The sequence below is a fragment of the Oncorhynchus tshawytscha genome, linkage group LG25 (genome assembly GCF_018296145.1).
Source record: "Oncorhynchus tshawytscha isolate Ot180627B linkage group LG25, Otsh_v2.0, whole genome shotgun sequence".
Taxonomy (NCBI): Eukaryota; Metazoa; Chordata; class Actinopteri; order Salmoniformes; family Salmonidae; genus Oncorhynchus; species Oncorhynchus tshawytscha.
This window is the reverse complement of record NC_056453.1, coordinates 5,803,908-5,816,311: the sequence shown is the minus strand read 5'-3', so window position 1 is coordinate 5,816,311 and position 12,404 is coordinate 5,803,908. Positions and strand designations below refer to the sequence as shown.

The 12,404-nt window shown below is 42.3% G+C and overlaps 1 protein-coding gene across 4 annotated transcripts in view; it reads left to right on the top strand.

Moving 5' to 3' along the window:
* The window catches only part of LOC112224099 (retinoic acid receptor alpha), a 247,855-nt gene that overhangs the window by 103,359 nt on the left and 132,092 nt on the right, over positions 1-12,404 (top strand). For 3 of the 4 annotated variants that reach the window (XM_042305890.1, XM_042305891.1, XM_024387405.2), the window contains one exon: positions 5,338-5,924. The exons of the other annotated variant lie outside the window; for it this stretch is intronic. In XM_042305890.1, the coding sequence (XP_042161824.1) occupies positions 5,780-5,924 (145 nt within the window). In that variant the 5' untranslated portion in view covers positions 5,338-5,779. The remainder of the gene's footprint in view (positions 1-5,337; positions 5,925-12,404) is intronic. 4 annotated transcript variants of the gene reach the window in all.

Sequence of the window (12,404 nt, the reverse complement as noted above, 5' to 3'; positions counted from 1 at the left end):
GTTGTACGGTGTTTCCTCCAACACATTGGTGCGGCTGGCTTCCAGGTTAAGCAAGCAGTGTGTCACGAAGCAGTGCAGCTTGGCAGGCTTGTGTTTCGGAGGACTCTTGGCTCTCGACCTTCGCCTCTCCTGAGTCCATACGGGAGTTGCAGTGATGGGACAAGACTGTAACTACGAATTTTTCTAACCAATTTTATGATATCCAAGGGGTAAAAAGTACGAAATTAAACAAATTAAAATAGAAGTATCGAACATATCAAAAATTCTAGTACCAAACAGTTATTTTTTTTGTATCGAAAAGTACCGAAGTTTCGGTATACTGTGCAACACTAATACCTTATGTTACCTTTAAGTGAATTGTAGACCAATGTCTCTCCCAGGTTTCCACGACTTAACATACAGAGAAAGAAAAGGAGATCTCTCGAATGCAGTGAGATAAGCTAGATGTGAGATCTGTTCTCTGTACAATGAGACTGTTTTAAAGGTCAAGTAGCTTGTCTTTCAAAATGGCCTGCGTAGGTGACGTGGTCGTCTGTAGCTCAGTTGGTGAAACATGGCTCTTACAACACCAGTATAGTGGGTGTTATTCCCGGGACCACCTATATGTAAAAACTGTATGCACACATGACTGTAAGTCGTTTTTGATTAGAGTCTGCTAAATTTGTATTCAATTATATTATGTACATGCCAGATGGCTTGGTGATTGAATACATTGGCAATGGACCAATTTTCAGCCTGCAATCTTTTACTCTGGCCTCAGTTAGCACATTGTTGATACACAACCAATAGCCTAAGTTACTGTATCTAAATATGCAGTGCAATATGGATTTCCAGTCCGCATCTGTATTTCCGTACAAGGGGTCTGTTGTAAGGTCGCGTAACTTATGTTTCAAAATGGTCAGCTGAGCTGACATGCGTGCCAGATGGCTTTGTGATAGACTACTTAGCAATTTGCCAATTTTCAGCCTGCAACCGCTCCCCTGGCCTCAGTTAGCACCTTGTTGTAACACAACCTGTAGACTATAGCTACCACATCTAAATATGCAGTCCTGTAAGGTTTTTCAGTCAATGTATTACAGGGGATGTTAATGCATTTTCGTGTGTGTGTGAGAGAGCCTACACATATCATGGTTATCTGATTTGCTTTGACATCTGAAACGGACCAATACGTAACTGAACCTTGGCTGTTATGAAGCCTGTGTCCTCTTAATATGACTCAAAACAACAGTTTTACAGGTGGGTAGTAGTAGGGAGGTTTTAAAAGTGAAATAAAACAAAGACCAGCACCTGTGGGCTTTTTAAAGATCTTCGTGAAAGCTCTTTAGCTAATGCAAATGCACCCCTTGTGCAGTGTCCTCCCTTTTGTTTGTCACTAGTGTGTCCTGTGTGTGTCTGTGTTTGTGGTATCCTAGTATATCCGGCTGCCCAGCCATATTACAGGGTGATTTGCAGAGCACTTTGGCCCCGATCAATAAGAATAAGGCAGCTAATAGAAGGATGAGAGCCAAAAAAGCCATGCGCTCAGCCTGATGGAGAGACGGACACACCAGGGCCCCATATAGACCATGTCTGCGAGACAGATTTCCAGCCGTTGCGCTAACGCTAGTTCTCATTGGTTTGCGAAACTACCCTGAGCTTCATACTGGACACCGAGACATACAAATGTTATCCAAGAGTTCATCTGACTCCGGGGAAGTAGATAAAAGGCCTCATTGCCAAAATCCTGTGTACACACACACACACACACTCTTTCAATGACTAATGACAATCTTTTGCCTCATCACATACGCTGCTGTTACTTTTAATCTATCCTGTTGCCTAGTCACTTAATCTCTAACTATAGACTGGGCGATATATCATATTAATTCAAATGTTTTTGCGTTATATTCCAAATGCCTGCTTTGCAAGAACAATGTGCATTTGTCCACTTGTTCTCATGTTGTCTCTTTGGCCTTGTCCCCTTCGCTCCTTCTGTGCTGTGTACACCTTCCCATTTACACCAGAGATCTGTATATAAGGATTAGATGCTCATGTCTCCACCCTAACAACGGGAGTCCCAAAGGCAGGAAGGCAGGCGAAAAGATTGGGTCCAAAATAAGCGTGTAGAAGCGCATCTTTGCATCTTCCTCTCTGTTTACACACACACACCAAGCCCCTCCCCCTCCACTCACAACAACAAAGATGAGAGATCATGTCATCTCTGACAAGCGGTTTCAACTTGCTATTTGCATTTGAGGTTTGGTCCAACTGAATCGGTCATATGGACACCGAAACACATTGAGGCATGATTTTACTGTAATAGAGAAGTTAACCTTTTTTTAACGATCCTATTTTTACTCTTCAAATTGCGCGCAGAGCAGACAATACTAAAACGAGAGTATCAATAAACATTTGATTCTGGAAAATGCATTCTTAGTTGGTCGCGTGCGCCATTGCTGTACCATGTACCGCTAGCAGCATGTGTTTTCTAAATGTGCAATAAGCCTAAAACACATATGTAAGGATTTGGCAACCCGTTCTCATTGAGAAATGGGGTAGGGCACTTGATTTGAACATCTGAACTAAGTGGACAGGCTAGCATGCTGTTAAAACAGTTGGAGACGGACAGGACAGAAGGGTGTGTTCATAACAATTCAACTGTTCTACCTTCTTAGCAAGTAAATCTATCTGAGTTTGCTCAACTTGAAATATAAAGATTAGCTGGCTACTCACTAGCACATGAGCTTTTGCTTGATTTGTTTATGAGATCTGTGTTAATGTTCTATAATGGCTGCTACAAGAAGTTAGTCATTTTGCGGTTCTGGTTAAATTAGTAACAAAAAGGGCATTTCATAGACAGGAGGACCAAAAAAAGCCGATAACGATTAATTGGCCTATTTTTATATATATATATATATTTATAATAATGAGAATTACAACAATACTGAATGAACACTTATTTTAACTTGATATAGTACATCAATAAAATCATTTTAGTCTCACAAAATGAAACATGTTCAGTTTGGTTTAAATAATGCAAAAACAAAGTGAAATATTTGCCATGTAGAAAGCTAACGTTTCAGTTCCTTGCTCAGAGCATGAGAACTTAATTATATGAAAGCTGGTGGTTCCTTTTAACATGAGTCTTCAATATTCCCAGGTAAGAAGTTTTATGTTGTAGTTATTATAGGAATTATAGGACTATTTCTCTCTATACCATTTGTATTTCCTATACCTTTTGACTATTGGATGTTCTTATAGGCAATATAGTATTGCCAGCCTAATCTCGGGAGGTGACACACAGCGAAGAGCTGCTAGTTAAGTGCTATTTGAGTGAATGCTTATGAGCCTGCTGCTGCCTACCACCGCTCAGTCAGACTGCTCTATCAAATCATAGACTTAATTATAATATAATAACACACAGAAATATGAGCCTTAGGTCATTAATATGGTCAAATCCAGAAACTATATTTTCAAGAGGAAAAAAAAAGTTTATTCTTTCAGTGAAATACGCAATACATATTTTATCTAATGGGTGGCATCCCTAAGTCTAAATAATGCTGTTACATTGAAGGTTGTGCAATGTTATGTCATAATTATGTACAATTCTGGCAAATTAATTACGGTCTTTGTTAGGAAGAAATGGTCTTCACACAGTTCGCTACGAGCCAGGCGGCCCAAACTGCTGCATAGACCCTGGCTCTGTTGCACAGAACGCAAGAGAAATGACACAATTTCCCTAGTTAAAATAAATTCATGTTAGCAGGCATTATTAACTACATATGCAGGTTTAAAGATATATACTTGTGTATTGATTTTAAGAAAGGCATTGATGTGTACCATAAACAACTTTTTTTTCGCGAATGCGCTAGTTAAATCACCTGTTTGGCGAAGTAGGCTGTGATTCAATGTTAAGTTAACAGGCACCACATCGATTATATGCAATGCAGGACAAGCTAGTAATATCATCAACCATGTGTAGTTAACTAGTGATTATGTTAAGATTGGTTGTTTTTTTATAAGATAAGTTTTACGCTAGCTAGCAACTTACCTTGGCTCATTGCTGCACTTGCTTAACAGGTAGTCAGCCTGCCACAGTTTCCTCGTGGATTGCAGTGTAATCGGCCATAATCGGTGTCAAAAAAATGCAGATTACAGATTGTTATGAAAACTTGAAACCGACCCTAGTTCCTCGGCCATTCCAATTAATCGGTCGACCTTTAACATCTGCCTCAATTAATTTGCACCCCTGTACATCTACTTGGTACTAGTACCCCGTGTATATAGCCAAGTTATCGTTACTCATTGTGTATTTATTACATGTTTAATTTTTTTTCTCTCAACGTTGTTGGGAAGGGCCCTTAAGTAAGCATTTCACTGTTAGTACACCTGTCGTTTATGAAGCATGTGACAAATACAATTTCATAACATTTTCAACAACAAAAAAACTATTTTCCTCCTTTCTTCATTCATGTGTAATGCTCACTAGAGCAATCCTTTTTTACCAAACGCCACATCTTGCTCAGGTGGTTGTGTGTCCCGTTGTCAAGGTTTCTTACGTCGTTGCCCCGTTTGTGTTAAGACCCCTGACTCATAACGAGATCATTACACTGAAAAAAATGAAGTCATGTATATAAACATTTGATCAAACGGTCTCCATGAATTATACAGAGGCCTGCTGGAGCTAGACAATGTTCCCAGTGTACCAGGCTGTATCTAGAGACACGCCTAAAAATGGGCTAGAATTGAGTGTATTGTATTCTGTTTGTCTAATGTTGGTAACATTGGATCTTCATTCTTACATTACATGATGTATACGGACTCAAGTGACGAGTGTGTGTGTGTGTGTGTGTGTGCGCACCTGCTCTATGGCTTTGACTGTGTGTGTTTGTGAAAGACATCCGGGACTAACGATAGTCAGAATTAGCTACGTTTTCTTTTGTTTCATTTATGTCTCGGTGACATTCCCCCAGGGTTTTCACTCTAGCCTTGGTAATGAGTGTGTGTGTATTGGTCGAGCTATCACATACCCATTGCATGCTGTTCATGGCTTTTAATGCTCCATAAGATAATTCGCCTGAAGTGGGTGTTTTTTACCATTTCAGACTCGACATTTCCAGTAATTAGCGTCACATAGATGCATGTTTTTCCCTTTTTAAATAGGGGGAAAATATATATTTTCTTTATATAATTATCTCTCTCGCTGTGTTTGTGTGTTGCAGACCTTTTAACCATAGCTTCTTTTGCAGGTGTGTATAGATACGAGGGCTGACATGTAATGTTTTTTAAAGTGTGTTTGTGGTATCTATGATATTGTCCCAAAGGGGATTCAACATTTTTAATTATCTTTCTCTCTAGGTGAAGATTGAAGGACACTCAAAAAGAGAGTCGAGACACTGAACGGTTAGCGCTATACCAGTGAGGACTCTTTCATAGTCGTCATATCTCTACGTATTCCCCATGTCTGGAACCGACTCCACAGTGAAAGACCTGTTATACCCTGCCTGTGAAGGTTCAAAACCTCCTTCATAACCACTATCCTGCACCTCTCCTCGCCATCAGTCAAAGGAGGTAACAAACAGGCGTCCACTTTGGGGAAGACTACAACTCCAAGAGACTACAACTCCAGGTGCCTAATTCAGAGGGCATTTCTCCAGTCCCAACGCCACTGGAATACCACGCATGTCCATCGCCCATATGGGGGCTAAAACCACTCCATTACCCACACTGACACCATTCTGAGCCCTGTATTGCCACAGTGTTTGGGGTGTCGTCATCGGTGGCGCTGGATTGAGCCCTAATGGCTGGGAAGGGCAACCCGGTCCCGGGCCCACACCTCAACGGCTTCCCCATGCCCCACTACTCCTACTTCTTCCCCCATATGCTGGGGGGGCTCTCTCCCCCCGGCCTGCCCCTGAGTAGCTACAGCACACCCTCGCCAGCCAGTAAGTACCCCTACTGTACGTCCTCAACCTTCTCTCTGCTGTTTCAATTGACTGTGTGGTGTAGTGTTGGTGCTTTCTAAAGCGCATTTGTTTTGGCTGTGCTGTTGTCTGCTTTGCCTCAGAATATTAGCCTGTTTTTTTTGGTATAGCCAACTCCTTTGTCAACGGTCTGGCGCTCAAGGTATCAGAGTATTGGCCTGTTGCAGTATTTTGAGTCTAAGCATGTTGGCCTAAACAGTCTACTACTAGAGTTATGGTGGACTGTTTCTAAGGTCTTGTATAAGGCTCTGAGATTTTGGTTGTGTGGGCATCTTGGATACACCACAGTCCGGCTTTGTCTTTTTTGGAATGTTCGAGGTAAGAGGAAGAACCCTGAGCTCCGAGTGGTTTCTGCTCCTCAGAAAAAAGTTGTCTTCATTAGCAGAGAAAATGTTCCTGTGCCATGCGGTCTGATCATCCGTAGAGGCTGATGGCGGGAATGGAATGATATAATTGCAATGTTACCTGTGTCCTGCAGTTGTTGGCATATTTTGCATCAAACTATTTAGCTTCGCTATTTATTGGTTTTTGAGGATCGGATGTTGGAGAGACAGGAAATCAACAGAGCTACTGAGATGTTATTGTGCAGGGGGAGTGAGCTTTCATCTGGCCTGTTTAGACCAGTCCCACATGAGACTGTAACCCGAGCATAGCGCCACACTGCCTACAGCATTCACCGTCCTCAATACTCAGGCCCACTCTAACACACACACACACACACCATGAAAACGTCTTGGATCACACAGGACAAGAGGACAGGGTAGTCAACCTGACATCTGAAAATGGACAAGCCACTAAAGCCAACCTTATCTATGTAAAATGACTACATATTGTTATGAGAGACTTAGTCAGCCAGGTTGCTCGGGGTCAGTGTATTGACTTTCCATCTGGTCATATTAGCATGGTGTTCAATGGGATTAGCAAGAGGAGGAACTTTGATTAGCAGTCAGTCATGTCCACTTCCTCATTGAGCCCTGAAAGACTGGGACATGCTTTTCATCCTATTCCTCATTTGAGTTGTATCTATTCAATTTGAATAAGTAACATTCGAATGGTAGTGGTACATTGTGTGTGTGGACACTGCATCGCTATCTCTTGTGGCCTTTTGTGTGTGGGTGTGTGTGGCGCATGTGTCTGTCAGGACTCTCTCCCAGTGTTTGACGAGAGGGGAGGCGGGGTTCCTTCACTTAAGCCGCACAAACACTTCCTGGGACACTGACCACCACTTCCTACTCACTCATGCACACACACAAACACGTACACTCTCTCATTGACATAGTTTCTGGGTCATTTCATCAAGCCATGACACCCACCATCTCAGGTTGTTCTGAAATTGTTTCTGGAGTTAGCAACATTATTTTGTTGAAATATAATTGGATGTCTGAGAAATTAAGCCTAATGGCAGGAACAGCACTGTCTAGTGGTCAGAACCTGGTAATATCAGGATGTTGTATGGGACATAAACCTAAACTTCAATGACTAATTTCTCTGAACAGGGGAAAAAACTTGACCAAATTCATTGAATGCATTTCATAGTATGAAGAAACAATACTTTGAGCCGCAGCTCCATACTACCTGTCAAACAGAGAACTGATATTGTATCGTGCATGTGTACAAATTAAGCCAAAAATCAAAGTTTAAACATTTCTAACGTATGCTGCCCGTATGCTGCCCTAATATAAAAAGAAAGATTTACTTACAACCTGTTTTAAAAATCCTGATAATACATAGAGTGTACCCTTTAACTTAGGGCAAGGCGTCCCACTTGCGGGACAACGTCCGGTGAAACTGGAGGGGGCGCAATTCAAATAAATAATCATAAATATTATGGATACTAAACATTTAGGTACCCATAAGGGTCTTATATTGGTTGAAAGCTTAAATTCTTGTTAATCTAACTGCACTGTTCAATATACAGTAGGTATTACAGCGAAAAAATGCCATGCGATTGTTTGAGGACGGCGCCCCTCATCAAAATATTTTTCCAGCGGCACAGGTTTTATACATTCACAAATAGTGATTAAATATTCACTTTTTGAAACTATTCCTCTGATTTGTCATCCAAAGGGTCCCAGCTATAACATGTAGTGTCATTTTGTTAGATAAAATCATTCTTTATATCCCAAAAGGTCTGTTTAGTTGGCACCATCGATTTGAGTAATCCACTCCTTCAACATGCAGAGAAAGGAATCCGAAACTCTACCTCTAAACTTTGTTTCAACAAGTCAAAATACATTTCTATTAACTCCTCAGATACCCTAAAATGTAATCAAACTATAATATTTCTTACGGAAAGAAGTATGTTCAATAGAAAACCGATTTTTATGAGGTGCGTCCTGTCTTCATGGCGCGCGCAAACACGAATTTCCAAGACTGTGTCCCTGTACTAAAACTGATATTTCTTATTCGTTTTTGAAGTTACAAGCCTGAAACCTTGAACATAGACTGTGGAAGCCATAGGAATTGCATCCAGGGAGATAATTTTCAGTATGACTTTATACTTGCCATTCTAAGAGGATGATCTCTCAACAAAAAAAATCAGGTTGGTTTTTCTTTGGATTTTCTCCCACCATATCTATTGTGTTATATTGTCCTACATTATTTTAACATTTCTACAAAGTGTTTTCTTTCCAATGGTACCAATTATATGCATATCCTGACTTCAGGGCCTGAGCAACAGGCAGTTTACTTTGGGCACATCTATCAGGCGGAAATTGTGTTCCCAATAAGACCACCTCTTAAATAATCTAGTTTAATTCATTTCCAAATGTACAAGTGGACATTTCTTATGTAAAATTATATTAATCTCCCCTAAAGTTATTAAAATAAATGGATCATTTCTATTCATTATGAAAGTAGTACTCATATTAGGGGGGTGTCCAATCGTATCCACAGAGATCCATGTGGATTTAGGCTTATGTTCTTGCCAAACAGTACACACCCGATTTCAACCAGTCATGTGTATATATATATACTTTAATCAAGACATGATTAGTTGAATCAGGTGTGTTATTGCTTAGTTAGAACACAAACCTGAACCCACATTAGCCCTCTGGTTAAGAAGCCATGCAACAAAGAACACAACTTTCAATGAATTATCTGAAAGCTGATTTCACATTTGCTGTCGTGCTACTCTTTTAAATGAGTTCAACTTTTTGTCCTAAATCCTGAAGATAGTTTCAAATCTCCCTCTCTACTGTGTGTTAAAAAGGTATAGGTGGTGAACCAAAAAACAGAATCACTTGGATGAATGTAAGACGACAATATGACAATGTTCCACCCAAAAGTGCACGAGTCTTCACCCAATAATCATCTTCTTGTCCCTCCTTTGTTTGCATTTGTATCCACCACTTGGTCTATCTATCCCTCAGCCCTGATCTTATTCTTCTCTGCATCAGCGACTACCTGTCCACTCCAAACGTCTTGGAGAGAGTACATAGGTTTCTAATCTTGGTAAAGGCACCATGGCTAGATGCATAATATGCATAACTGTAGTTGTTGTGTGTTTTTAATCAACTTAAATCTGAACTAAAAACGTTTATGCTCATGTTCAGTGGATATTAGAGAAATCGACACACAAACTCCATGTGTTTCAATGGAAAGTGGGCATAATAGGAGAATATTGGGCTTAATTGGAAAAGCAGTGATTTATAGTGAAGATAAAAGCAAGTCTACCCATAAAATAGTTCGAATCCAATGGTTTGGTGTGAAAATATACATTATAGACTACAATGTTATGTAAAGGTGTTATTGATCATATTGAAAAATATTGCTTTTTTGTAATTTACATTCTTCTGTATAGAGGGAGTGCTTTTTGTGCAACTGTCCCCTTAAGCTCTCCTGAGAAGTGTCAAATTTACAAAAACGGCATCTATGTGTAACAATGCAAGGTTCATTTAACAGTAAAATAAAACAAAATGCATTTCAAAATGTAAGCTGTGAGTGCCTGATCTATTATCGTGTTGTCGTTCACCAAGTTATGTTGCTGCTGTGAGACTGACATGCAGGCACGACTGCTAGCATGAAAAACACATTTTCAATTGGTGGTTGTGTGAAGGCATTGTCAAGGTTTTTCACACCATTGTTCTGTGTGTTAAGACCCCTGACTCATCAATATATGAAGTCATACAACTTTGATTTAAACTGTCTCCATGAATTTTACAGATGCCTGCTGTAGCTAGACTTGTTCCAGGCTGTAGCTAGATGTCTACCTGGCTATAACTAGACATGTTCCAGCGTACCTGGCTGTAGCTAGACGTGTTCCAGCGTACCTGGCTGTAGCTAGACGTGTACCAGGCTGTAGCTAGACGTGTTCCAGCGTACCTGGCTGTAGCTAGACGTGCTCCAGCGTACCTGGCTGTAGCTAGATGTGCTCCCGCGTACCTGGCTGTAGCTAGACGTGCACCAGCGTACCTGGCTGTAGCTAGACGTGTACCAGGCTGTAGCTAGAGCGTGCTCCAGCGTACCTGGCTGTAGCTAGACGTGCACCAGCGTACCTGGCTGTAGCTAGACGTGCACCAGCGTACCTGGCTGTAGCTAGACGTGCACCAGCGTACCTGGCTGTAGCTAGAGGCGTGCTCCAGCGTACCTGGCTGTAGCTAGACGTGCACCAGCGTACCTGGCTGTAGCTAGACGTGTACCAGGCTGTAGCTAGACGTGCTCCAGCGTACCTGGCTGTAGCTAGAGGCGTGCACCAGCGTACCTGGCTGTAGCTAGACGTGTACCAGGCTGTAGCTAGACGTGTACCAGCGTACCTGGCTGTAGCTAGACGTGTTCCTGGCTGTAGCTAGACGTGTTCCTGGCTGTAGCTAGACGTGTTCCTGGCTGTAGCTAGACGTGTTCCGTGTAGCTCCTGGCTGTAGCTAGACGTGTTCCAGGCTGTAGCTAGACGTGTTCCAGCGTACCTGGCTGTAGCTAGACGTGTTCCAGGCTGTAGCTAGACGTGTTCCAGCGTACCTGGCTGTAGCTAGACATGTACCAGGCTGTAGCTAGACGTGTTCCAGCGTACCTGACGTGTTCCAGCGTACCTGGCTGTAGCTAGACGTGTTCCAGCGTACCTGGCTGTAGCTAGACGTGTACCAGGCTGTAGCTAGACGTGCTCCAGCGTACCCGGCTGTAGCTAGACGTGCTCCAGCGTACCTGGCTGTAGCTAGACGTGCTCCCGCGTACCTGGCTGTAGCTAGACGTGCACCAGCGTACCTGGCTGTAGCTAGACGTGTACCAGGCTGTAGCTAGACGTGCACCAGCGTACCTGGCTGTAGCTAGACGTGTTCCAGGCTGTAGCTAGACGTGCTCCAGCGTACCTGGCTGTAGCTAGACGTGCTCCCGCGTACCTGGCTGTAGCTAGACGTGCACCAGCGTACCTGGCTGTAGCTAGACGTGTACCAGCGTACCTGGCTGTAGCTAGACGTGTTCCAGGCTGTAGCTAGACGTGCTCCAGCGTACCTGGCTGTAGCTAGACGTGCTCCCGCGTACCTGGCTGTAGCTAGACGTGCACCAGCGTACCTGGCTGTAGCTAGACGTGTACCAGGCTGTAGCTAGACGTGCACCAGCGTACCTGGCTGTAGCTAGACGTGTTCCAGGCTGTAGCTAGACGTGTTCCAGTGTACCTGGCTGTAGCTAGACGTGTACCAGGCTGTAGCTAGACGTGCACCAGCGTACCTGGCTGTAGCTAGACGTGTTCCAGGCTGTAGCTAGACGTGTTCCAGCGTACCTGGCTGTAGCTAGACGTGTACCAGGCTGTAGCTAGACGTGTTCCAGCGTACCAGGCTGTAGCTAGACGTGTACCAGGCTGTAGCTAGACGTGTACCAGGCTGTAGCTAGATGTGTTCCAGCGTACTAGTTTGTCTTCACTATTATTCTACAATGTAGACAATAGTAAAAATAAAGAAACTCTGGCATGAGTAGGTGTGTCCAAACTTTTGACTGGTACTGTATGTAAATGTGATATCAGTTTTTTATTTTTAATAAATTAGCTAAAATGTCTAAACAGTTTTTGCTCTGTTATGGGGTGTTGTGTATAGATTGATGAGGCGAAAACCTATCAAAATGTGGTCGAAAAAAGCTCAAGAACATATAGAATGAGATTTCTAGTCAGCTATCTACAATATTGTTTCTCTTGTCCAAGGCTCAATCACCCATGATTTTAGTTGAAATAACCACTCACACCACCACTGACATTGCACATTTTCTAAATAGCCTAGATTTCCATGGTGATTTATTTGTATATGTCATACATTTTTATTTGTTCTAATAGGCCTACAGTGTTGTTTTAAATGGTTGCTTGGACTAGGGTCCAGCGTTATCCAGATGTTCATACCTTTCCAACCGTCCCTGTGCCATACCAGTGTATACGTCTCACACACACACACACAGAGCCTTCCTCTTTTCTTTCCATGAACTCGTTATCAACACCAATCCATCTTGCTGTCCATAAAGTCT